Source organism: Protobothrops mucrosquamatus, unplaced genomic scaffold, assembly GCF_001527695.2.
Source record: "Protobothrops mucrosquamatus isolate PMUCROS unplaced genomic scaffold, P.Mucros_1.0 scaffold28, whole genome shotgun sequence".
NCBI classification, from domain to species: Eukaryota; Metazoa; Chordata; class Lepidosauria; order Squamata; family Viperidae; genus Protobothrops; species Protobothrops mucrosquamatus.
In genome coordinates this window covers 1,650,357-1,677,871 of record NW_015386413.1, presented here as the reverse complement: position 1 = coordinate 1,677,871, position 27,515 = coordinate 1,650,357, and the positions used below count along the sequence as shown (strand labels likewise).

Below are 27,515 nucleotides of genomic sequence, written 5' to 3'. Positions count from 1 at the left end.
CCAAACAGTGTCGGCTGGCGACCCCCAGGGGGAGGGCCTTCTCTGTGGGAGCTCCCACCCTGTGGAATGAACTCCCCCCAGAGATCCGGATTATTCCGGATCTCCCCTCCTTCCGCCGGGCCCTCAAGACATGGCTTTTCCATCAAGCGGGATTGGCCTAGGGGGGGATTTTATAGGGATTTTAAAGGGATTTTATAATTGTAAACTTAATACAGGTTATTTAATATATATTTTAATTTGGCTTTTAGAGATATTTATTGTATTGCACTGTTTTTATTTACCTGTAAGCCGCCCTGAGTCCCTCGGGAGAAGGGCGGGGTATAAATGGGAAAAATAAAATAAATAAAATAAAAATAAATAACCAGTGGAACTACTTGCCACCAGAAGCTGTGAATGCTCCAACACTGGAGGTTTTTAGGAAGAGACTGGACAGCCATTTGTCCGAAATGGTATAGGGTTTCCTGCATGAGCAGGGGGTTGGACTAGATGACCTCTAAGGTACCTTCCAACATTATTATTATTATTATTATTATTATTATTATTATTATTATTATTATTATTAGTAGTAGTAGTAGTAGTAGTAGTAGTAGTAGTAGTAGTAGTAAGACATCACAAGTACAAAGTGATTCCAAATGGAGTTCCTGGGTTTGCAGAACTGATTTATTCTGTGGCCTTCCTCATCTATCAGTTTTGGGTTTTAGTACACAGGTAGTCCTCGCCTTACGACCACAGTGGAGCCCAAAATTTCTGTTGCTAAGTGATGCAACAGTTGTTAAGTGAGTTTTGCGACCTTGCTTGTTAATTGCAGTGGTTAAGTTAGTAACACCGTTGTGGAATGAATCTGGCCTCCGCGTTGACTTGGATTATCAGACGGTCGCAAAAAAGGGATCACGTGACAGATACACACACCCCGGACACTGTGACCGTCACAAATACGAGTCAGTTGCCAAGCCCCTGAATTTTGATCACGTGACCCTGGGGAGGCTGCAACAGTCATAAGGATGAAAACCGGTCATGAGTCCCCCTTTTTTTTTCAGTGCCCTTGTAACTTTGGTCACTAAATCAACTGTTCAAAGTCGAGGATTACCAATGGATCAATATTAATCAAAGTCAGGGGTAGGCAACCTTGGCTCTTTTATGACTCGTGGACTTCAACTCCCAGAATTCCTGAGCCAGCCATGTTGAGGGGAAAGGGAGAGGTTTCCAAACTGAGCCATGCTGGCTCAGGAATTCTGGGAGTTGAAGTCCACGAGTCATAAAAGAGCCAAGGTTGCCTACCCCTGGTATAGGGTATATATGGTATAGGACAGAGATAGGCAACCTTGGTTCTTTTATGACTCGTGGACTTCAACTCCCAGAATTCCTGAGCCAGCATGGGGGAAATTTTGGCCCCTTCATGACTGGTGGACTTCAACTCCCAGAATTCCTAAGCAAGCCATGCTGAGGGGAAATGGAGAGGTTTCCAAGCTGAGCCAGGCTGGCTCAGGAATTCTGGGAGTTGAAGTCCACCAGTCATGAAGGGGCCAAAGTTCCCCCATGCTGGCTCAGGAATTCTGGGAGTTGAAGTCCACCAGTCAAGGGAGACAAAAACCAAGTTGTTTCCCTTATGCCCAAATTTGGTACATATGAAAACATTTTGCATATGTAACGTAATGTGCGAACAACGTTGTCTGTTGTTTGTCATAAGGGATTGTGGCGAGGCTGCAACGGTCATTAAGTGTGAAAAATGATCCTCGGTGTTTTTTTTTAATGCCGTTTGCAACTCCAAACGGTCACTAAACGGATTGTTGTAAGTCAAGGACCACCTGTATTGCGGGCACCGTATTAAAAATATTTGCTCCGAGCTGATATTTCAGAGGATTTTACCTTCCAGGTGACATTTGCCAGCAATTTACGAGAGAAGTTTTCGACATGTACCAGAATTACGCCGGATACAAAGGCTGGACTTTTGAAATCACCAAGTACTGCCGAGCTGATTATGGTAGGAGAAGCACCTCTGACGGCCTCCCCCCAAAATATCTCCACGGGTCGCCTCCTCTTTCCCCCCACCCCAATGATAGGTATTTTGCTTTTTTTAGGGGGTCTCCACCATGCAGCCGCCCGCATTTTGGGAAGCCAGGTCTACAGACAGTTGAAGTTTGAAGGAGGGACCCACCGGGTGCAACGCATCCCCCAGACTGGCTTGTCGTCCAGAATGCAGCGGATCCACACCGGCACCATGACGGTCATCGTCCTCCCTCTGTCCGAGGAGGTAGGTGTGTGCTCACGGCTTTTAGTCCTCTCTCTCTCTCTCTCTCTCTCTCTCTCTCTCTCTCTCTCTCTCTCTCTCTCTCTCTCTCTCTCTCTCTCTCTTTCTTTCTCTCTCTCTCTCTCTATTTCTCTGTCTCTCTCCTTCTGTTGAAGGCCACGTCTAAGTTAGCATCAGATCAATTCTTTCCATAGCTATGACTCCATCTTGCAAGAGGCTGCAAACATATCCATGTTTTAGAAGGAGGAATTTCATTTATATCTGTTGCTGGATCTCCTTTTTCCCCTCCCTCTTTTCCTTTATCCTCCCTCCCTCTTTTCCTTCCTTTCCTCCTTTCCTGTATCCATCTTATTGTCTTGTCTTGTTCCTTCCTTCCTTCCTTCCCTTCCTCCATATCCCTTCCTTCTTTTCTTCCTTCCTTCGTCTCTCCTTCCTTCCTTCCCTCCTCCCCTTCTTTCTTTCTTCCTTCCATTCTTCCTTCCTTCCTTCCTTCCCGTCCTCCCTTTCCTTCTCTCCCTCCATATCCCTTCCTTTTCTTCTTTCCTTCCCTTCCTTCCTTCATCTCTCCTTCCCTTCTTCCTTCCTTCCTTTCTTCCTTCCCTTCCTTCTTCCATCCCTCCTTCCTTCCCTCCATATCTTCCTTCCCTTCCCTCTCTATTCCCCTTCTTTCCTTTCCTTCCTTCCTTCCTTCCTTCCTTCCTTCCTTCCTTCCTTCCTTCCTTCCTTCCTTCCTTCCTTCCTTCCTAACATCCATCCATCCCTCCTCCTCCCCATAATATTACACATCAGATTTCTCTTTCTCAAGGTGCAGATAAAAATCAGCCCCAGCGATTTACGGATTGATACGTTTCGAGCCAAAGGTGCCGGAGGACAGCACGTTAATAAAACAGACAGCGCTGTTCGAGTTGTGCACATCCCTACAGGTAAGATGTTGCTGGATTTTTTTTAATCATTTCCTTATTTGTGTAGATCTGTATAAATATTAGTCCAGTGTTAATGTCCTAGCTCCTAATATTCTAATAGGCTTTCCCCCCCCCTCTTAGACCTCAAGGTTAGCTGTACGCCTTTACTTTGTTATTTATCGCCTACACAAAATTGTGCCTTATATGTGTTTCCCCAAGTTATCTTAAGACCAACATGTTCATGGTACAAAAAATACATTCTATGCGAGAAAAATGATTTTTTTTTCCGGTGAAACCGGTCTAGTAGAACACCTGGTCTACTGCTATGATTACTTTTGCCTTTCAGCCCCAATCTAGGAGCTACTGTGATAAACTATTTCTGTGTTAAATTTTAGATCTTTTGCTGACAAAGAATTAAAGGGAGACTAGTGTAGCTATTTCGAGCTATTTAGCTCTCATCAGCTAGCCATACCCTTCTGAGATTCGAACCCGGGCCGCTTGCATGTTAGGCAGCCTAGAGGTTAATACAGCTGCCTAACATGCAAGCAGCCCAGGTTCGAATCTCAGAAGGGTATGGCTAGCTGATGAGAACTAAACAGCTCGAAATAGCTATACTAGTCTCCCTTTAATTCTTTGTCAGCAAAAGATCTAAAATTTAACACAGATATACAGAGGACTTTTGGGTGTGAATTAAAGGGCAGAGATGGTCTTGTTAAGTCTCAGAGCTTTGCAAAAATTACTTTGTGGATGTCGGTCGGATCCTTTCTCGTCTTTTGAAGGGATCGTGGTGGAATGCCAGCAGGACCGGTCTCAGCTAATGAATAAGGAAACAGCCCTGCAGACTCTGAGAGAGAAGCTCTACTTTCAGACTGTGATGAAGGAAATAAACGAACAACAAAGTACGAGAAAGCTGCAGGTAAGATCCTATTTCCCCCCCCCTCTGAATCAGTTGTAGGGATGAAGACGCCATAGAAGAGAGGTCTCTGGAGATGGTCAGTCCTCCAGGTCCTGGTTGTCCCAAAACTGTTTTTTTCAGGAGGCAACTGGACTTTCTTGTTTTGCTTTGAAGATGTTTCGCTTCTCATCCCAGAAGCTTCCTCAGCTCTGACTGGATGGTGGGGAATGGAAGGATTTATACTCCTTGCAGACAGCTGGTCATTTGCATTTTTTTAGAGAGTCGTTGAGGCCACTTGGTGGTTTGTCTGTGTTTTCAGGGTCACAAGTAGTGCAAACGGGTGTGGAGCCTTTTTCGGATTGCTGAAATCCATCGGTAGCAATCGTGACCCCACTTGGTAACGTTATCAGGGCTACAAGGGAGTGGGGTTTGCAGAGAGGAGGAGAAGGAGGACAATTGTGGGTTCCTTGGTGCTTTCTCGGCTTCCTTGTGGTTTTCTTGCAGACCTTTCACGACCTAACTAGGTAACATTCTCAGGGCTGAAAGGGAGTGAGGCTTGCAGAGTGGAAGAGGAGGAGGAATGTGATGTTCTCGTTGCTCTCTGAGCTTGCTAGTTCTCTTGCAGACGTCTCACTACCAAAGTAGGTAACATCATCAGGGTACCTCATCAGAGAAAGATTCATTTGACTTTGTAGAAGTGGGAGGTAGAGACACGGGACAGCCTTCCTTCAGCGAATACAGGCTTCAGTATAGCCCTAGTCAGCCTTGTGAGGTAGTTGAAAAACAAGATGCACACTCAAGTAGTGTACTGGGCATTCCTCGTCCTGCCTCGTCCAGGTCACAATAGCAAAAGACCAGCTGGTTTGTGAGTCCATTCTTCATTTGGACTCCTTGCAACCCAACTGAAAAACCCGTGAGGAAGTGTAAGGTGATTACAAGAAACTAAAAATTGCCAAGTGTGTGTTGTTGTTGTTGTTGTTGTTGTTAATTGCAAAGTCGTGTCCGACCCATCGCGATCCCATGGACAACGTTCCTCCAGGCCTTCCTGTCCTCTACCATCTTCTGGAGTCCATTTAAGCTCACACCTACTGCTTCAGTGACTCCATCCAGCCACCTCATTCTCTGTTGTCCCCTTCTTCTCTTGCCCTCCATCTTTCCCAGCATTAGGCTCTTCTCCAGGGAGTCCTTCCTTCTCATTAGGTGGCCAAAGGATTTGAGTTTCCACTTCAGGATCTGGCCTTCTAAAGAGCGATCAGAGTTGATCTCCTCCAGGCCTTCCTGTCCTCTACCATCTTCTGGAGTCCATTTAAGCTCACGCCTCCTGCTTCAGTGACTCCCTCCAGCCACCTCCTTCTCTGTCGTCCCCTTCTTCTCTTGCCCTCAATCTTTCCCAGCATCAGGCCCTTCTCCAGTGAGTCCTTCCTTCTCATTAGGTGGCCAAAGTACTTGAGTTTCAACTTCAGGATCTGGCCTTCTAAAGAGCAGTCAGGGTTGATCTCCTCTAGGACTGACCGGTTTGATCGCCTTGCAGTCCAGGGGACTCGCAGGAGTCTTCTCCAGCACCAGAGTTCAAAGGCCTCCATTCTTTGGCGCTCAACCTTTCTTATGGTCCAACTTTCACAGCCCTACGTTGCAACTGGGAGAACCATGGCCTTGACCATACGCACTTTTGTTGGCAGGGTGATGTCTCTGCTTTTGAGTATGCTGTCTAGATTTGCCATAGCTTTCCTCCCCAGGAGCAAGCGTCTTTTAATTTCTTGGCTGCAATCCCTATCTGCGGGGATCTTGGAGCCCAGGAAGATAGTGTGTGTTGTAACACACTATAAAAGAATCTTCTGATAATTCTGTGGTCAAGCTTCAAAGAAACCTCAGCATGCTTTGGCCATTTCTGCATTTTGGCTCGCCTACAGATCCAGGGGGGAAGGAGGGATGAATGGAATGTGCGCACTTGAGGATGTCAGCTGCAAGTCTGGGAATCAAAGTCCTTCACTTGGTTTACGAAAAAACGAAAGATTTCTCTCATAACAATTGTCTGATGCTTAATTGAGGAATGGGACTTGCACCGTCAGGGGGAAGGGGAGTTTCTATGCTTTTAATTTGCTGCTCTGGCACCAATTTAACCAGAGCTGCTTTTCCTTTCATCTGTGTCGATCCGCTGTGCTCAATAAAGTTTTGCATTAGGGATTGGAATGTCTCCGCTGGGCTTCCTTCGTTGGGACTATCCGTTCGGAACCTTGACATCTGTGTTAACCACTGTCTCGCTTAGCGAAAGAAATGTTGGCTCAGTTGTAAGCTGAGGGCCACCTACGTTCTTCTTTCACAGTTAGGGACAAGATCCCAGTCGGAGAGAATTCGCACGTATAACTTCAATCAAGATCGGGTGACTGACCATAGGATTTCCTACGACGTCCGTGATATCAAGGTATTTATGGAAGGGAGATCTTTTTCGGCCACCAGTAGCAGCTGTAGTTTATCCAAGGGGCAGTGATGATGTATGAAAGGGCTAAACTTGAATATATCACTCCTTTTTCAGGTTTTCTGGGCTGCTTTTAATTCAAAAGCTAACCGAGAACAATTGCACGGGCAAACATATAAATGAGCCACCAATAATCAGAATAACAAAATAACAGAGTTGGAAGGGACTTTGGTGGTCTTCTAGTCCAGCCCCCTGCTCAGGCAGGAAACCCTATCTGGGGTGGGGAACCTTGGCTCTTTTATGACTTGTGGACTTCAGTATCCAGAATTCCTGAACCAGCCATGTTGACTCAGGAATTCTGGGAGTTGGAAGTCCACAAGTCATAAAAGAACCAAGGTTCCCTACCCCTGTCCTATACCATTTCAGACAAATGGCTGTCCAGTCTCTTCTTAATAACTGTTGGATCATTCACAACTTATGGAGGCAGGTGGTTCCACTGATTAATTGTTCTCCCTGTCAGTAAATTTATCCTTAATTCCAGGTTGCTTCTCTCCTTGATTAGTTTCCATCTGTTGCTTCTTGTCCTGCCTTCAGGTGCTTTGGAGAACAGGTTGGACACACCCCCCCTTCTTTGTGGCAGCCCCTTCAATATTGGAACATTGCTATCGTGTCACCCCTAAGCAGTGGTAAAACTATAGAGGCCACAAAACTGGATGTGGGCAGATGGGCTGACAGCTGTTTCTCTAAAACAATGACAATATGGGGCTGACTTAGTGGAAAGACACATTTGTCCAAAATTCTTGTCTGATTCAAACTCTTCTCTTGAAATCAAAGCTCTTTTAAAAATATTCTATTCTATTCTATTCTATTCTATTCTATTCTATTCTATTCTATTCTATTCTATTCTATTCTATTCTATTCTATTATTTTCTATATTCTATATTCTGAATTGCAATATCTATTCTATTCTATTCTATATTCCAATATCTATTCTATATTCCAATATCCTATCCTATCCTATCCTATCCTATCCTATCCTATATTTTCTGTTCTATTTCTATATTTTCTGTTCTATTCCATTCTACTACATAATAAATGTACATCATAAGATCTGAAGTGCTTCGGAATAATTTGATAGCCCTCTTGACTAGTAGATTTGGAGCATTGTGTTGGCCAGATCTGTCACGATAAAAGATAACATTTGCTTTGATCTCTCCGTCCACAGCAACTCCTTCAAATGTTTGCTTTGTTTGGTAGGAATTTTTAAACGGTAAGGAACACCTGGATAATCTAATCAGCAGCTTGTTGGAGACTTCACAGATGAAACTGCTGGCTGAGCAGCTGGAAAACAATTTGAAATCTCTGTCAGCGGGTTCCTGACTTGAAAAAAAAAGCCCTTTTATTCTGTGTTTGTAAAATTAAAGAGAACTATTTAAGAAACACTGATCCCTTTGTTTAATTTCACATTTGGTTAACGTGGTCTCTGATTTCACAATCATTTTCCAAAGGAATAATCTACATTTCCCCCCCACACACACACACACTGTCTACAAAATGTGTACAGAACTTCACAAAGCAGCAAATTCATTAGTGTCTAGTTCTGATTGGTTTACGAGAGCGGGAGGAGAGAGAGCACAAATAGATTTACCAGCAAGTTAAATAAGAACCAAATCGATGAGCTTATGAAGACTGCCGATGAACGGAACTCACACGGGGACCCCAACCTGTACTGAAAACTCACCAAGTCGATGCCCCCGTGAAATTTCTGCCATTGATTATTGTTGCAAAAAGTTGGGTTCACTTGCAATTTAAAAAAAAAACCACCAACCAATATTATTTGAAGCCATATTCCAGTCTATATTCTCTACAGTAAATGCACGAAGCAAAGAAAGGGAAACAGGTATATTCAAAACAGCTGTAAAAACAATTCCAGCAGACTTATTGAGCCAATAATTGTAGTAAGTTAATCAAAGGTGTGGGAAGTCAGCCCCCTAGAGAAGGAAATATTAAAAGGGCAGAAAAATATATTTCCTCAAAGGATCTTAAAGAGGCAGAAAAGCATGCCCAGTTTCCTTAATAGCCCCAAGTCTCCCTCCCCCAAGCAGAAACCAGCTCTGTAGAAATGCAGATGTAAATAATCCAGGAAGGTTGGAGGCCCCCAGCTAGAAGCTTAGGAAGACAAAGACACCTAAAATCTACATACCCCACCCAGCCTCTAAAACAGGACGTAATAGGATTAACCCACAGATGCCAAAGGGACACAGGTCAGAATACATGACACAGGAAATACAAAGCCTCAAACAGGAGCAGGAAACAACTCCAAACAAAAAGCTCCAGAGGGTATAAAACCCCACTCCCTACATATGCTCTCTTTTCTTCCAGAGCCATCTTTCTGTCTGGCTCTCCTCTTCAATAAACTGCAACCTTCTTTCTAAAACAGTCTCCATTTTGTTTATGCCCGGCTTGGGACTGAACCATGAAGACTTTTCCTTCAACAAAGGTCATACCAAAAGTGCAGAAGTTCACTCTGTGAATACAAGGGGTAGGGGATGGATAAAAACGGGCATAAGTAGAGAGGAAGAAAAACAAACACCGATTTGCTTCTGAAAACTGGATGGCTCTAGTTGATTTTAAATAGAGATCGTGCTAGACTCCTTAACAGTTCATTTAGTGACTCTTCGAAGTTACAACGGTCACTGAAAAAAGCGACTTAAGACCATTTTTCACACTTATGACTGTTGCAGTCACTCCATGGGTCACCTGTTCAAAATTCAGACGCTTGGCAACTGATACGTACTTATAACGGCTGCAGTGTCCCGGGGTCACTGATGGACATTCGGAGGCTGGACAGCTGGTTCATATTTACGACGGTCACACTTCCTGGGGTCACGTGATCCCTTTTTGTGTCCTGACAAGCAAAATCCACGGGGAAGCACAACCGATTTAACAACTGCAGTGATTCCCTTAACAAACGGGGCAAGAAAAGTCACAAAATGGGGCAAAACTCACTTCACAAGTTTCTCACCTAGGAAATGTCCCAATTAGCAGCATAAATTCTGCGTTCAGTTGTCAGTAAGTCGAGGACTACCCGTGGAGAGACAGGGTGCAGCCTTTTACCTGGAATTCATGTGTTGCCGTGGCAGATTTTGCTAAAAATGCCGGTAAAAAACGTCTCGATGCGCAAAGCCAAAAATGCAGTGGAATTGTACATGAACACACACACGCTCCCAAGTTTTAAATTTTAAATTCCATTTCTGGGTGCTTTTATTAAAATCCACCTTGTACAATTTGCATTCCATCTGTTGCATTAAATCTATCAGGAAATTTTACAGCTTCTCCAACCGCAATTAATAGGATTTTATTTTAAATAGCTGTACCCAGCCACGCGTTGCTGTGGCTCAGTCTGGTAAAAGCGTGTGTTGCTTTTACGTCCAACAGATGGCGATGTTTTTCAAAAAAAGCATGTTTTTACCTGTCACAGGTGTGACTTCTATATAATAGTAGGTATATAAAAACACGCGCGTATTCGAATGCAACGTTGTGTCAAAATTTCAAAGCAATCGGTGAAGAACTTTCGGAGATTTAAGATTTTGAACAAACGAACATTTACATTTTTATTTATATAGATTACATTACTGGATATATTTTTTTAAATTCAGATCTCCTGGATTCAAACTTTAAAAATTGAAAAAAAATAATAATCAAACAGCAGTTGATCACACAGAAGGGTCCAGACTGATGTATAAAACCGATTTCTTGTTATTGTGGAAGTATATCCTAGTCTTAACTTTTTTGAAGAGTTCTGTTGAGCTCAGCTTGGCTCTTGACTTGAGGATTTTGGGAGATTCCTGGTTTACCGATGAGTAAGCTGGTTAATTTTCCTGAGCCGCTCTTTGTTGTTCGTGGTCTTATACACGGTGATGAGAAAGGGGAACGCCGAGGGCAGCTCCACCTTATCGCTCAGCTTCTGATGGCCCCAGTGGAGACAACGAAGCCTCTCGGCCAAGTCTTGTCTTCCCGATTTTTCCAAAGCCTCTTGAAGCAGCTTTGTCCTGTTCAGTTTGTTGCACGACCGTTCATACCTGGAGAGAATGGCCAACGAAGAGAGTCAGAATCATTGCAGAAGGAAGCAGACGCCCTGTCATTCAACGGTCTCTGAAGAGTTCATTCTTCTCCAGTCTTTGTACCTTTTGCTGTTCAAGTTATCCTCTCATAGTTCTAAGAAAGGAGAATATTTGCAGCTCAGGGTTTAAGCTGTTCTGTTCTGTGCTGTTCTGTTCTACCCTACCCTACTCTATTCTTCTTCTGTTCTATAGTCTATTCTTTTTCTGTTCTATATTCTCTTCTCTTCTCTTTCATTCCGCATTCTATTCTATTCTATTCTATTCTATTCTATTCTATTCTATTCTATTCTATTCTATTCTATTCTATTCTATTCTATTCTATTCTATTCCTGTTCTGTTCTATATTCTCCATTCCATTCCATTCTCTATTCTATTCTATTCTGTTCTATATTCTCCATTCCATTCTCTGTTCTATTCTATTCTATTCTATTCTATTCTATTCTATTCTATTCCCCTATTCTATTCTATTTTCTCCATTCCCTTCCCTTCCCTTCTATTCTATATTCTCCATTCCATTCGATTCCATTCCTATTCCATTCTTCTGTTCTGTTCTGTTCTGTTCTATGCTATTCTATTCTATTCTATTCTATTCTATTCTATTCTATTCTATTCTATTCTATATTCTCCCTTCCCTTCCCTTCCCTTCCCTTCTATTCTATTCTTCATTTATTCTATTCTATTCTTCATTTATTCATCCATGCATCCATCCACCCACCCACCTACCCACCAATCTCGGATCATGATAATTCTAGATGAATTTGAAGCTAATAAGTCTAGATCTCAAGAGCTTATGTCAACGCCAAAGACTTTGGATTTGTTCTGTACTTTGTCAGGATTATCCTACCAGTGTTCCAGCATTTTTTGGGCTTGACTCCTCTTCTCCGGGGTGAGGGCATGGATATGGCTAATTTCAGCACGTGTGAATCCCAGTTCATAGGCCACCATAGGCCACTCGAAGCTCAGTTGCTTGCCAAGATCTCTGAGGGACTGGAGATTGATGACAGCGTCCTAGTGCATGAGAAGACAGTGGTAGGACATGATCCAGCACTTGATGGAGTCAACAGGGGACTGTCAAAATCAGGGTTGTACTGCCTTTATTTCCCAAACTCCAATCCCTTAGAGGCTGGAATGACACATTTGGGCTTTTTCTAAGGTGAGCTTTCATCCTGACCAAATAAAGGATAGAGGCAAGGAGAGAATTCATCTATAAACCAGGTTCTCCTTTGACTTTCTGTTATGTCTCTACTCATTCAAGCCAATCTGCAACTTTTACAGACTAACCCACCATATAGTCTACCAAGCTGAACCTTTAGCAAACAAGCCTACAAATACGTAATTTTTACAGATAAGCCTGCCATCAAAGCAGCGGTATGAAGAATCAAAACCACTCCTGACTTTTTACATTCTAATCAATGCTTTGCAAACTGGGGGACATTCTCTAGCCACCATGCTGGCTGGGGAATTCTGGGAGTGGCAATCCCACACATCTTAAAGTTGCCGAGTTTCAAAAACACGGATTTAGATGAATTGCTTTCTGCTTTCCTTACCTCATTTTTTTTTAAAAAAAAAAAAGTATCCAGAATTTAGATGTAAAATTTTAAAAAAACTGCTGCAGGTTGCATCAAAGTATTTGTGCAATCCTCAGCTCATTAACACTGACATTTAAATTTTAATTAGCATTGATTTCCCCACCTCCCTCTTCCTTCCCTTTCCTTCTTTCCATTTCAATCCTTTCTTCCTTTCTTCCTTCCTTCGTCTTCCTCCCTCCCTCCCTCTCTTCCTTCCATCCATTTCGATCATTCCTTCCTTCCTTTCCTTCCATCTCCTCCGTCCCTGCCTTAATGGCCTAAGGATTAGAGCAGGGGTAGGCAACCTTGGTTCTTTTATGACTCGTGGACTTCAACTCCCAGAATTCCTGAGCCAGCATGGGGGAAACTTTGGCCCCTTCATGACTCGTGGACTTCAACTCCCAGAATTCCTCAGCCAGCATGGCTCAGCTTGGAAACCTCTCCCTTTTCCCTCAGTGTGGCTGGCTCAGGAATTCTGGGAGTTGAAGTCCACCAGTCATAAAAGAGCCAAGGTTGCCTACCCCTGGATTAGATAATCTTTAATTAACACTGAATAAACGCCATGTATACCAACAATAGAATGCATTCTATATGTTTTATAACACAATAACAATAACACTAATAAATACTAAGAAATGTGGGGTTTTTTTTACTGTTAGTTATAAGGAGCAGAGACACTAACAGGGAAAAACACCCTCTATTTTAAAAACCCACATTTCTTAATATTTCTTAGTATTTTCTGAAAGGATTAATGAAAAATCTTGAGTGAAAGACCTGGAAAATGTACATGAATGCAAAACTCATATATTATTTTGATGGCACCACCCTACCGTTTGCCAGCAGAGTCAGCTGGAAACTTAGGCATCCAGAACGCTGGTCTCGTACTTAAAATAATTTAGACGTGTTTGATTCCAAAGAAGGATTCTGACAAAATAAAATATCTTTGGCTTACCTCTTGAGCTTTATTTGCCATTCTGATTCAGGAGCCAGAGAGGATGCTTTGATTCAAGAGGAAAGCTGGCTAGAAATAAAGGATTTCTATTAAAATTTATGCCATACGTCGTACCAATGTCATTATTTTTATCAGCAATCAGAAGGGTCTGGTAGCAATATTCTCAGACAAATCCATTTTATTAAAAGGTGCGAAAGTGCCTGACTTTTAATCAAATTGGTTGGGCTAATAAGAAGCCTTGGTTCCGATATTGAGATACTATAGAGAAACTACATTTTTGTCTGTCTGCAATGAGAAATACACTTTTTTTTCCCCCAAACAGTAACGTCCTAATTACCTTTGGTGTCAAAGGTAAAGAATTTGATCCTATTTTGATAACCCAATCCTTAAGTTTAAATACTGGCTTTCATGATGAAAAACAGCACAAGGAAAGGAATCGTAGTTTTATCGTTTTATCGCAGCGCTCTCAATCTTAAAACGTGTTTAAAGGCAGTCTATAAAATTCAACATAATTCAACCTAGTGGACCTTTTGGGCTGAATCCTGCCTGGCTCCAGAGAAGCCATTTCCTTCCTTTAAAAGATAGTTTGGAAGTTCTGAGGACCCAACTCTGCAAAATATTTCGAAAGGCCGTGTTAAACGTGAGCCCCGACGCATCGTTAAAATGGCAAAGTAATAAAAGTTCTTTTTTTTTCATACAATATCACAAAAGTTTTTTTTTCTTACTTACCTGCTTTTTTTTAATTCAACGGTTGCTTTTCTTCGTCTTCAATTTCATGTATTTCTCAGGTTCCTACTGCAAAAGTCAGAGCTTTGAATAGCATCTAGAGAAAACTGATTTACGTTGAGACAGTTATTTGAACATAGCCGTCTGTTGCATAGACACTCACCACAACAAAACTAATGTTAATTTTTAACGTGCTTTTAAGCTATTTGTTACCCATGACTGAGTACATCTTTGCTGGTAACGGTTGCATAATACTGCATTTTGTTCCAGTTAAGGACATACGTTTCGAAGAATGCCCAATGCATTCTTGAAAATGGTCACCCAGTTTCTATCTAAAACCTTATTAGATTGGCTGGGAATATAATTTTTTGGGGTTAAGTATTTTAATTGCAGTAATAATCTCGTTGTATGAGTGCTAAGGTGGCAGAGTGTCACCTTGTTTGACCTCAGCTGGGAACATTGCAGTTCAATCCATCAGAACAGAGCTGGAAGGGACCTTGGAGGTCTTCTAGTCCAACCCCTTGCTCAGGCAGGAAACCTTGTACTATTTCAGACGAGTGGCTGTCTAATCTCTTCTTAAAAACTTCCAGTGTTGGAGCATTCACAACTCCTGGAGGCAATTCTACTGATTGTCTTCACTGTCAGGAAATTCCTCCTTAATTCCAGCTTGCTTCTCTCCTTGATTACGGTAGTTTCCATCTTGTTGTTTCTTGTCTTCCCTTCTGGTGCTTTGGAAAATAGGTTGACCCCCCCCCCCTTTGTGGTAGCCCCTCAAAGAGGTTGGGTGACTTGATTATTTTCACCGTTCTGTGCTTGTCCTCAAATGGCCATGGAGGTGAAATTCACAAATAACGGAATCCGAGAATAAGGAGGATCAACCACACGACTAACACTACAGTTTTAGAACGACACTGCCATTGTAGAAAAAGCAGGCAGACCCTGGGGGTGGAGTCAAGAGGGGACTCAGCCTAGAATCATTACATGTCCACAAATGCTCCAAGTTCAACTCTTCTTGAATTCTATTAACTCCCATCTAGCATCAAACCTAGGTGTGATCCTGATTTTTCGTGCCTCACAGTCATGGTCTTTTACATTTATTTTCCCCGCAACCCAGCATCCACTAAAACTTATAGAGAAATATGTCGTTAAGTAATTACTGCATTTATTTTTCTTGGGGGGGGGGAAAGACTCACAGCAATTTACTGATTGGTAAGATATACCGAACTCCTTTGATCCGGTATTTAAAAAAAATATTATATTTACACGACCCCACAAACGGGAGGGAGGGGAGGGGAGAGCAAATCCAGCAAACTGAAATAACTTGGGTGTAAAAAAAAAAAAAAGAAATATTCTGTACATTTTACACTCGAGACATGGTTTGAAAAACGCCGAGCCCTAAAAAAGTCACGCTTTTACAGTCACGTCTTGTAAAGAAATCGTTTAAAACACTTTGTTGTTTTTTCCCCGCATCCTCAAAGTGCTTTTTTTTTAACAATGCGGCCGCGGTGTTAGTGATCGTTGAGTCTCTGTCGAATGTTTCGAGTTTTTCCGTTTTCAAATTTCCGCTTTTTGAAGACCGGCATCTCTTCCGCTGCCTCGCCGAGTGACGTGACGGTTTTTTCTTTGAAGATTACTTTGGCCTCTTCCGATACTTCTAAAACCGGGACGCTCTCCGTGCTAGGAAGTTCCAGGTCGACGTTCTCGCTAAAGGAAATGAGAAGTTTGTTGAACAAAAGCTTATTTAAAAAAATAAAACGGGCTCGGGGTGGCCAATTTAGGCCCGAAGCCTCCTCACTGTATATAAACATCGTTTAACTCAGCGTTATCTTTTTCCTGAAAACGGCAAGCCGAAACCACGTTGCGGCCAGCAAAATTTCACCCAATTTATAACCTGCAGGTAGAGAAGTGGCATAGCTCTAGCTATTAATAATGGCAGATATAAGAGAGGAGGGGGTATATTTTTGGCAAACATTTATTTATCGAATTTAGAGAGCGCCCGTCTCACGCGCACAAGCCACTTCGCGTGCTGTACAAAAAGTTATCCTGTGCAATAAAAAGCTCTTATTTTCTCACGTACGAAGATTCTCACTGAGCTACAAGAACAAAACCTGCCTCTATCTACCAGTGGTCGTGAAACAGGGTCCCTCTCATTCTGCCAAGCCTCTTCTTTAAAATCGAAAATTTATCTCCAAGTATGACACCCAGGCAAAATGTGTAGGTTAAAAAAGTCAGTGAAAATTTATCTCCAAGTACGACACACAGGCAAAATGTGTAGGTTAAAAAAAAAAAAGTCAGTGAAAAGAACCAAACTTACTTAAAAGAAAAAAATAAAATAAAAGGGGAATTTGCTTTGAACATTTGGGTTTAAAGTGAAATTGAGTCCAGATGGATGTCAAATCTTCTGAAGAGTAAATTACTCTGAAGTGTAGATTTGAAGAATGTTTGTGAATGATCTGCTTCCTCAAATTAAATGCCCTACTTCCCAGAATTTTCAAATATGTTTTACTTTAATCCCTCACTAGTTTATATGCCTATGTTTATAAGCTAGATGTCTATTCTATTCCATTCCATTTTCTATATTTCTATTATATTTCTATTCTATTCTATTTTCTATATTGCTATTCTATTTTCTATTTCTATATTTCTATTCTATTTTCTATATTTCTATTCTATTTTCTATATTTCTTCTATTCTATTCCATTCCATTCTATTCTATTTATTCCATTCCATTCCCTATATTTCTATTCTATTTCTATTCTATTCTATTTTCTAGATTTCTATTCTATTTTCTATTTCTATATTTCTATTCTATTCTATTTTTTATATTTCTATTCTATTTTCTAGATTTCTACTATTCCATTCCATTCCATTTATTCCATTCCATCTTCTATATTTCTATTCTATTTTCTATTTCTATATTTCTATTCTATTCTATTTTCTAGATTTCTATTCTATTTTCTAGATTTCTATTCTATTTTCTAGATTTCTATTCTATTTTCTAGATTTCTTCTATTCTATTCCATTCCATTTTCTAGATTTCTATTCTATTTCTATTCTATTCTATTTTCTATTTCTATTCTATTTTCTAGATTTCTATTCTATTTTCTATTTCTACATTTCTATTCTATTTTCTAGATTTCTATTCTATTTTCTATTTCTAGATTTCTATTCTATTCTATTCTCTAGATTTCTATTCTATTTTCTAGATTTCTATTCTATTTTCTATATTTCTTCTATTCTATTCCATTCCCTACATTTCTAGATTTCTATTCTATTTTCTAGATTTCTATTCTATTTTCTAGATTTCGTCTATTCCATTCTCTATATTTCTATTATATTTGTATTCTATTCTATTTTCTAGATTTCTATTCTATTTTCTAGATTTCTATTCTATTTTCTATTTCTATATTTCTATTCTATTCTATATTTCTATTCCATTTTCTATATTTCTTCCATTCCATTCCATCCCATCCCATCCCATCCTACTCCTCTCCTCTTTCTAAACCACCCATCTCCCTTACTGCCGTAACTGCTTAGGCAGGCTGGTATTGTAAATAAAGATACAGTATGACACCAATGCACGGTGTCCTGTATATACCTACTAAGCAAGTTCCTTACAGAGACAATTGCATCTTCAGCCATATCAGTTACTATCCCTATGAACCATGAACCAGAGAAATACAATGCAGTGCAGTTTGGACACCGGGTTATCGGTGTCCTTCTGCCCAAATCTAGCCACGCGCTTCCAGGTAAGATAAGCAGGACTCACTATGGATCGTCCTCGCTGATCTTCTCCCATTTGCCCAAAGGTGTGGACTTCTGCGACGGCTGCGCCGGACTCTTCTCACGGCCCACCTTGTCTTCTTTGACCTGCTGCCATTCTCCGTAAGGGCCAACCTTTTGGGGCTTGTGAGGCTTTTCTCCATCACTGCCCGTCTTCCTCTGAGAAACAAGGGAGGGAACATCCTGTTAGGCAGTGGAGTATACAATCTTGGAGGTAAAAAAAATAAATAAATCATTTTTTCAACCACCACCTTGAGTTTACTCAAGCTTCTCTCCCTATTTTTACGGATACGACGTGGACTATTTTGTCAGTAACGGCGAGTTGCTATACAAATGATAACCACAGTATATAGGCTATAACTGCGCTCTGTGCTTTGTGTCTCCAGCTGCAATGTAATGACAGACAAATCTTCCTTTAGGAAAATGCAAGAGTAGAATAGAATAGAATAGAAAATATGGAATGGAGTGGAGTGGAGTGAAATAGAATAGAATAGAATAGAAATATAGAATAGAATAGAATAGAAATATAGAATAGAATAGAATATATGGAATGGAGTGGAGTGAAATAGAATAGAATAGAAATATAGAATAGAATAGAATAGAGTAGAATAGAATAGAAGAATGGTATGGTATGGTATGGTATGGTATAGTATAGAATAATGGAATGGAATAGAATAATGGTATGGTATGGTATGGTATAGTATTAGTATAGTATTAGTATAGTATAGTATAGAATAATGGAATGGAATGGAATGGAATAGAATAGAATAGAATAGAACAGAATATATGGAATGGAATGCAGGAACAGAACAGAACAGAAAATATAGAATAGAATAGAATGATGGGATGGGATAGGATAGAATAGAATAATGGAATGGTATGGTATGGTATCGTATAGTATAGAATAATGGAATGGAATAGAATAATGGAATGGAATGGAATGGTATAGTATAGTATTAGTATTAGTATTAGTATTAGTATTAGTATTAGTATAGTATAGTATAGTATAGTATAGTATAGTATAGTATAGAATAATGGAATGGAATAATGGAATGGAATAATGGAATGGAATGGTATGGTATGGTATGGTATGGTATGGTATAATGGAATGGAATGGAATGGAATGGAATAGAATAGAATAGAAGCTGGAAGGGACTTTGGAGGTCTTGGAGGTCTTGAGCCCCCCGCTCAAGCAGGAGAACCTATACCATCTCAGACAAGTGACTGTCTCTTCTTAAAAACCTCCAGTGATGGAGTGTCCACAATTTCTGAAGGCAAGCCGTTCCACTGGCTTGTTGCAATAGTCTACTTAATTGCCCAACGTGTGGACAGATTTAAGTGCAGTTTCAATTGGAGCATCTTAGACCAAACTAAGTCCAAAAACGCTGGAGAATTCCTGGAAGCCTGGCACATCAGACAGAACAATTATCAACAGGCACACCAAGAACATATACATGCCATTCAAAAGAGACAACCAAAAGGAAAAACACCCAAACACTTCCTCGCTAGCAATCAACACCCAGATCAATAGGGATTAACAGCAAGATTAATTCTAGACCCACCATCAAGCAATAAACGATAAGCCCAATCAAGGAACCTGGGAAACATTCATAGGTGGCCAATCTAAGAAAAATAGAAAAATCTTATTAATATTTATTACCTGGAGGTGATAAATATTACCTTTTGTGATTCATTTTTGTTGTTCTCATCAGAGGAGTTGTCATCTGGATTATTCTTTACTGAACAAGATACGAAAGTTGCAGGCTTCTCCCATGTTGATACTAGACAATATATATATAAAAAAACACCTTGTCTTATGTGACCAATCTGGAAATTAATCTTCCGAAAAGCAGATTCATTAGAAATAGAATCCCACACATAAAGGCCGTAACGTATACTTCAGTGGGGCCAAATTAATAAGATTAAGCAAACAACAATAATAATAATAATAAAGTTGGAAGAGACCTTTCTTTCGCATTTCACTAACCTAAGAGGTACTCTTAGATCCCTGTTAAAACTGCTGGACAGCCATCAGAAATCAAGGCTGGACCTCTGTAGCTTACCTTCTGTTATTTCACACTCCATCTTTTAAAAACAGAGCCTCAGTGTATACAGTAAATAATGCAATAAATGTGGAATAGCAGTGTTTTAAAAGGAAGAAGCAGCGTCGTCATGCCACATACAAGGATTGAAGGCTGCATGTTTGAGAGACTGGAGAAACTGAACAAATAGTTTATTAAAGGAAAGGAAAGGAAAGGGAGATAGAAAAAAGAAAAGGAAAGGAAAGAAAAAGGAAGGGAAGGGGAAGGAAAGGGAGATAGAAAAAAGGAAAGGAAAGGAAAGAAAAAGGAAGGGAAGGGGAAGGGAGATAGAAAAAAGGAAAGGAAAGAAAGGGAAAAGGAAGGAAAGGGAGATAGAAAAAAGGAAAGGAAAGAAAAAGGAAGGAAAGGGAGATAGAAAAAAGGAAAGGAAAGAAAAAGGAAGGAAAGGAAGATAGAAAAAAGAAAAGGAAAGAAAGGAAAAAGGAAGGAAAGGGAGATAGAAAAAAGGAAAGGAAAGGAAAGAAAAAGGAAGGGAAGGGAGATAGAAAAAAGGAAAGGAAAGGAGAGAAAAAGGAAGGGAAGGGAGATAGAAAAAATGAAAGGAAAGGAAAGAAAAAGGAGATGGAAAAAAGGAAAGGAAAAAAAGGAAGGTAGGGGAAGAGGAAGTGGGAGGGAAGGAAGGGAAGGAAAAGAAAAGGAAAAGGGAAGGAAAAGGGTAGGAGAAGAGGAAGGGAAGAGGGAAAGGAAAAGGAAAAAGGAAAGGAAAGGAGAAGGGGAAGGGAAGGAAAAGGAAGGGAAAGGGAACGGAGGAAGAAAGGGATGGCAAATTCCTTTTGCAACAAAGATTTGGAAACGGCACAACGTCGCCAGGAGTTGAATTTGATTCCCACAATTATCCTTCCTTTATACATTCCGCAAAATATACGGGGAACCAACCGTCACGGATACAGTAATGCCTCTAGGTCCAGGTAGCTTAATGGGTGATGGGTTAGCTGATGCCCACTGGGTCCACCTTCCCAGGAAAAAGAACACAGGTGAATATTCCTATAAATGGTTCCTGGGGATGGGAAGACGGATGGGCCACCTCCATCGTTGGAAAAGCCATTTTGTGAGAGCATTTAGGCAAATGCTCAACATTTCAAAGGGGCTCCTTGCCTCTCTATTTTATCTGCAGAAAAACATTCGTTGTCTAATAGATGCGTATAAAATCTCTCACCTCCAGTGTCTTTGTTATAATAATAGGTGTGACCGTCGTCGTCTATTCCTTCTATCCAAACTGCTTCCTGAAAAACAAAGGCTAAATCAACCGAGCAATAAAGGCTAATTAAAATCTCATTCGTTTCTCATTTATACCTTGCTTTCATTTTACCTTGTCGGAGGTGCCAGGAAGGTAACATTTATTTAAAACCGAAACATCGTCACTTATCCGTTGTAAGCTTCCTTCCTTCTTGGCAATAATAAAATTCAATTATTGCAGCATCCAACAGAGTGGTCCCCTTTACATATTGGAAAATAATGCTCTTAAATTAATTTAGAGATTCTGGCTAATAAATGCATCCTTAGAGAACCGTATTCCTAATCATATCCGTTCAGAACAGATGCAAGTCAACTGATTTTTTTCAGCGAATTGAGAATATATTTTAAATAACGAAGACTTTTTTTTTTTTTTAACAATACCTATAATAATAAATAAACATTTAGTTACCTTTTGAGAATTCTGACAGATGTCATGAAATCCTTCTGGTTTCTCCCACTGTGATTCTTAATAACAAGGTTTAAAAAAAAGAAGTTTAATTTGGCATCCAGGGAAAAAATCATTCATGCAGTATTAGATATCTAATAAAAGGCTATAGAGAGGAAGAATGAACGGCAATTGTAAAAAAAAAAAAGAAAGGAGAAATCTATTGCTAAATATCACTTCGTGTTTTGTTTTGATGGCATACATGATGTATAAAAGGAGCTTAGCTGCAAATTTACCTCCAGATTTCGTGTTGTAATAATAGGTGTAGCCCTCGGGAGAAAACCCTCGCACCCATTCCTTTGCTCCATTGGCTTGCTTCCCCTTTTTCTTCTTTTCCTTTTTCTCCTTCTTTTCTTTTTTCTCTTTTTTCTCCTTCTTTTCTTCCTGCTTTACCGGCAATGAAGGCTGGGCTACAGGTTCTGAGACACAGAGCAGTAGATTTCAAGGCCCACCTCACAGCTACAGAACTCCACCACCATTTAAATATTGGACATTCAGTTTCAAGTCTCTGGAACTCCGGCGATGTGTGCCCAGTGGAATACGGTGTCAATGAAATTCCACCAGGCAAATTCTGCCTGACAGACCCATGGATCTTTTCTTAAGGCTTACCGTAGCTTGAGCAGGGGGCTGGACTAGAAGACCTCCAAGGTCCCTTCCAGCTCTATTCTATTCTATTCTATTCTATTCTATTCTATTCTATTCTATTCTAAATTCTATTCTTCTATTCTATTCTATTTTATTCTATTCTAAATTCTATTCTTCATTCCTTGTATTCTATATTCTATTCTAAATTCTATTTTTCATTCTATTCTATTCTATTCTATATTCTATTCTTCATTCCTTCTATTCTGTTGTTCTATTCTATGCTATGCTATTCTATTCTATTCTAGTATTTCTAATTCTATTCTATTCTATTCTTTCTATTCTATTCTTTCCTATTTCGATTCTTTTCTATTTCTATTTCCATTCCATTCCATTCTTCCCTATTTCTATTCTTTCATATTTCTATTCTATTCTATATTCTATTCTTCATTCCTTCTATTCTATTCTATTCTATTCTATTCTATTCTATTCTATTCTATTCTATTCTATTCTATTCTATTCTAGTACTAGCTGTACCCGGCCACGCGTTGCTGTGGCTCAGTCTGGTTAAATGGAAAAGAAAGAAAAGAGAAAGCGCACGTTTGTGTCACAAGTGTGACATCTATATAATAGTAGGTATATAACAACATGCACGTATTCGAATGCAACGTTGTGTCAAAATTTCAAAGCAATCGGTGAAGAACTTTCAGAGATTTAAGATTTTGAACAAATGAACATTTACATTTTTATTTATATAGATTTCTAATTCTATTCTATTCTATTCTATTCTATTCTATTCTATTCTATTCTATTCTATTAATTCATTTATAGCTAGCAGGGGTAATATCTGCAAATCTTCCCAAACTGGCGTATTTTTACAGGCAGTCCTCGTCTTACGACCACAATTGAACTCCCTCTTGAGTTTGCTTGTCGGAAGGTCGCAAAAGGGGATCACGTGACTGCAACCGGCATAAGTACATGCCAGTTGCCAAGCGTCCTAATTTTGGTCACGTGACCCTGGGGATGCTGCGACGGTTCGTGAAGCGTGAAAAATGATCATAAGTCACTTTTTTCACCGCCGTTGTAACTCTGAACCGTCACTAAAAATCCCGGAAGTCGGAGACTGCCTGTATTTTTATGGGTTCTGTATATTTGTGTCAAGGGAAGCTGCTCGAAAGAACCAAAGGGCTGCTGGCCTGATGGTTCTTCCGTCGGATCGTCCTGGGTCTTACCTGCCTTCAATCCGAGCCTTTTCAGGTCTTCTTGGTAGGCCTTCGTGGCGGCTTCCTCCATTGCTGCAAACTCCTTCGCCATTTTTGCATCTTCCTTCGCCTTGTCTAAGCTTTTCTGCTTAATCTGCAATTTAAAAGAGGGTGGAGCGGGATGCATGACGCCGGATTTGGGAAAACGACCCGTTCAGGTTCAAGGAGGCCACTTCGAATTACCTCGCTAATTTTCTTGGCCACATTTTCCTTGTGGTTCTTTCCTCTTTCGTGGAAATCGATGCTCTGGAAAAAAAAAAAAAAAGGAAGAGAGGCTCCTAAACTTAGAGAAAAATCAACTTTACAACTACCGGTATGTATATGTATGGCTGTGAAAGTGGGACCCTAAGAAAGGCTGAGCGCCAAAGAATGAAGGCCTTTGAACTCTGGTGCTGGAGAATACTCCTGCGAGTCCCCTGGACTGCAAGGCGATCCAACCGGTCAGTCCTGGAGGAGACCAACCCCGACTGCTCTTTAGAAGGCCAGATCCTGAAGTTGAAACTCAAGTCCTTTGGCCACCTAATGAGAAGGAAGGACTCCCTGGAGAAGAGCCTAATGCTGGGAAAGATGGAGGGCAAGAGAAGAAGGGGACGACAGAGAAGGAGGTGGCTGGATGGAGTCCCTGAAGCAGGAGACGGGAGCTTCAAGGGGCTCCAGAAGATGGTAGAGGACAGAAAGGCCTGGAGGAACGTTGTCCATGGGGTCACGATGGGTCGGACACGACTTCGCAACTAACAACAAAAACACATCCACCTGAGGCCGACAGCTAAGGTAAATATTTCAAACCCTATTTGAAGCACGTCTATTCTTTCAAAGTACCTGACCAAGTATGGTTTCAACTGCAATCGAATCAAGGGCATTCTATTCACGCAGGCATTTTAGGTGATTTTAAAAGGTGCCCTCAACCGTATAAATTTGTATAAGGAGTGTTAAATAAAGGAGATACTGAAAAGAACCCCAAGAATCCGGATACAACTAACCCTGAAAATATTAAACACTAAATGCAACTTATTAAACACTAAATGCAATTTATTGCAATTTATTTAGCTGACATAAATAAATAAACCATTTATTCTATCCTGCCAGCTACAGGAAAAAGGCTAGAAAGCAAACAACAAATCAATTGTCTAGGGAGATTCTCAGTCATCCAGGTCATGGGTGTCCCAAAGGTGCTTTTTTCACGAGGCAACTGGACTTTCTTGTTTTTCCTTTGAAGACGTTTCGCTTCTCATCCAAGAAGCTTCTTCAGCTCCTCTTCAGAGCTTCTTGGATGAAGAAGCTTCTTGGATGAGAAGCCAAACGTCTTCAAAAGAAAAAACAAGAAAGTCCAGTGGCCTTTGTGATAACATTATCAAATGCTGACCCTCTGACGAAGGCTTAAATTTAAAACGTTACAACCCAAATTCCAGGACTTAGATGTGCTTAAGAATATAACCAGAAGTCCATCATACCGGTTTGTTGTCGGCTATCCAGCACTTGCAATAACTGCAGAATTTCTTGGGTTGAGATTTCCAGTAATCAGCCCTGGAAAAGAGAGATTGGAAAGAAAACGGTAGGACTTTAAAAAAACCAGAAACATAGAAAACTGACCGGCAGAAAAATATACAGTAGTCCGGGGTAAGCAACCTTGGCTCTTTTTATGACTTGTGGACTTCAACTCCCAGAATTCCTGAGCCAGTGTGGGGGAACTATGGCCCCTTCATGACTCGTGGACTTCAACTCCCAGAATTCCCGAGCCAGCATGGCTCAGCTTGGAAACCTCTCCCTTTCCCCTCAGCATGGCTGGCTCAGGAATTCTGGGAGTTGAAGTCCACGAGTCATAAAAAGAGCCAAGGTTGCCTACCCCTGCAGTAGTCCATCAAGCCTACCCTTTATCTGTGTTTTGTTCTTTTTAAAATTAATTATTTTAATTATTTTTATATTTTATTTAATTTTATAATTTTTGTCAGAGGATGGACATGTGTTTGTCCCAAGCATGTTTAAACTCAGTTGCTGAGGACTGAATCACTACTTCCACTGGAAGTGGGTTCCACTCCTCTTTCTGTGAAGTCATACAACAAAGCAAAACAACAACCCTGTGAGGTGGGTTGAATTGACAGAGAAGGACTGGCCCAAGTCACCCAGTTAACCCAATCAAGAATCATAATTATTTCCCATTATTAATGTAATTATTAATAATTTCCAAATCGTGTCCCAACTGGAAAGTACTGGCCCAAGGTCACCCAATTAAATTAATTCAGAATCATAACGATTATTTCCCATTATTAAATTACTATTTATAAATTTCCAAATTGTGTCCCAATGGGAACGTGCCGGCCTAAAGCCACCCAATTTAATTCAGAATCCTAATGATTATTTCCCATTATTGTTAATTATTATTTATAAATTTACAGACTGATCAGCCCAGTGCAGAATCATAACTATTATTTCCCATTATTAAATTATTACTTATAATTTACAGCTGTGTGACCCAATGAGAGAGCGCCGGCCCAAAGCCTCCCAATCAATCTAATTCAGAATCATAACTATTATTTCCCATTATTAAATTATTATTTATAATTTAGTTTGGGACCCAGTGAGAAAGCGCTGGCCCAAAGCCACCCAATCAATATAATTCAGAATCATAACGATTATTTCCCATTATTGTTAATTGTTATTTATAAATCTACAGATTGATTAGCCCAATGCAGAATCATAACTATTACTTCCCATTATTAAATTATTATTTATAAATTTCCAAACGTGTCCCAATGGGAAAGCGCTGGCCCAAAGCCACCCAATCTAATTCAGAATCAAAAGTATTATTTCCCATCATTAATGTACTTGTTATTTATAAATTTACAGATTGGTTAGCCCAATTCAGAATCATAACTATTATTTCCCATTATTAGATTATTATTTATAATTTACAGTGTGTGACCCAATGGGAAAGCGCTGGCCCAAAGCCACTCAATAAAGCTAATTGAGAATCAAAATGATTATTTTCCATTATTGTTTACTATTATTTATAAATTTACAGACTGATTAGCCCAATGCAGAATCATAACTATTGTTTCCCATTATTAGATTATTATTTGTAATTTACAGTTGTGTGACACAATGAGACAGCGCTGGCCCAAAGCCACTCAATCAATCTAATTCAGAATCATAACGATTATTTCCCATTATTGTTTATTATTACTTATAAATTTACAGATCAGCCCAATGCAGAATCATAACTATTGTTTCCCATTATTAATGTAATTATTACGTATAAATCTACAGATTGATGAGCCCAATGCAGAATCATACCTATTATTTCCCATTATTAGATTATTATTTGTAATTTACAGTTGTGTGACACAATGAGACAGCGCTGGCCCAAAGCCACTCAATCAATCTAATTCAGAATCATAACGATTATTTCCCATTATTGTTTATTATTACTTATAAATTTACAGATCAGCCCAATGCAGAATCATAACTATTGTTTCCCATTATTAATGTAATTATTACTTATAAATTTACAGATTGATGAGCCCAATGCAGAATCAAAACGAATATTTCCCCTTATTGTTTATTATTATTTATAAATCTACAGATTGATGAGCCAAATGCAGAATCATAACTATTGTTTCCCATTATTAAATCATTATTTATAATTTACAGTGCTGTGACCCAATGAGAAAGCCCCGGCCCAAACCCTCCCAATCAATCTAATTCAGAATCAAAACGATCATTTCCCCTCATTAACGTCAATTATTATTGTTTATACATTTCCAAAACGCCTCCCCGTGGGAAAGCGCCGGCTCAGAGCCACCCGATCAGCCCAAGGCAGGGCCCGGGCCTGGCGGGAGGCCCCGGGGGAAGGCCCCGGGGGAAGGCCGGGATCGGAGCCCCCGAGGCGGGGAGGGGAGGAGACTCACATGGCTGCCCGGGCGGAGCGCGGGGGGCGGCGGCGCCACCGGCGGAGCAGCCGAACCCGGAACTGGCCGCTCCCAGAGGAGAAGAAGGAGGAGCGGGAGGGTGGGAAGCGGCGCAGGCGGGTGACGTCACGCGCGCGCCGTGCGTGGAGGACGGCGGCCTGCGAGGGCCAATCCCAGCGGCGTTCTGGTCCCAGAGGCGGCGGGGAGTCCCGGCGCTCGGCGAGGCGGCGTCTCGGGGCTTTCCAAGCCGGGCCCGGTCGGACTGCCCAGGGCGGGAGGAGGCGGGCGGGCGGGCAGGCGGGCGAGTCGGCCTCGGATCTCCTTCCTCTCGGCTTGCCTCTCCGCCGCTCGGCCGGACCCCCCCCCTCC

The 27,515-nt window shown here is 40.7% G+C and overlaps 3 protein-coding genes across 3 annotated transcripts in view; 1 reads left to right on the top strand and 2 right to left on the bottom strand.

Moving 5' to 3' along the window:
- Positions 1–7,902, top strand: part of MTRF1 (mitochondrial translation release factor 1) — a 15,250-nt gene extending 7,348 nt beyond the window's left edge. Inside the window, exons 5-10 of the mRNA XM_015811079.1 lie at positions 1,874–1,981; positions 2,079–2,251; positions 3,054–3,171; positions 3,930–4,066; positions 6,369–6,467; positions 7,719–7,902. Of these exons, the coding sequence (XP_015666565.1) occupies positions 1,874–1,981; positions 2,079–2,251; positions 3,054–3,171; positions 3,930–4,066; positions 6,369–6,467; positions 7,719–7,841 (758 nt within the window). The 3' untranslated portion in view covers positions 7,842–7,902. The remainder of the gene's footprint in view (positions 1–1,873; positions 1,982–2,078; positions 2,252–3,053; positions 3,172–3,929; positions 4,067–6,368; positions 6,468–7,718) is intronic.
- A 2,257-nt stretch (positions 7,903–10,159) lies between these two features.
- On the bottom strand, positions 10,160–13,201 carry LOC107283206 (p53-induced death domain-containing protein 1). The gene is made up of 3 exons (XM_015811078.1): positions 13,106–13,201; positions 11,430–11,593; positions 10,160–10,543 (listed from the first exon to the last, which is right to left on the bottom strand). The coding sequence occupies exons 1-3, from the start codon at positions 13,124–13,126 to the stop codon at positions 10,315–10,317; spliced, it is 414 nt and encodes a 137-aa protein (XP_015666564.1). The 5' UTR covers positions 13,127–13,201; the 3' UTR covers positions 10,160–10,314.
- A 1,979-nt stretch (positions 13,202–15,180) lies between these two features.
- WBP4 (WW domain binding protein 4) lies at positions 15,181–27,221 on the bottom strand. The gene is made up of 10 exons (XM_015811076.1): positions 27,147–27,221; positions 24,693–24,765; positions 23,425–23,487; positions 23,212–23,335; positions 21,634–21,816; positions 21,362–21,417; positions 20,873–20,939; positions 19,295–19,395; positions 17,601–17,773; positions 15,181–15,535 (listed from the first exon to the last, which is right to left on the bottom strand). Coding segments are annotated over exons 1-10 (1,038 nt in total). The 5' UTR covers positions 27,149–27,221; the 3' UTR covers positions 15,181–15,339.
- Positions 27,222–27,515: the final 294 nt, after the last annotated feature.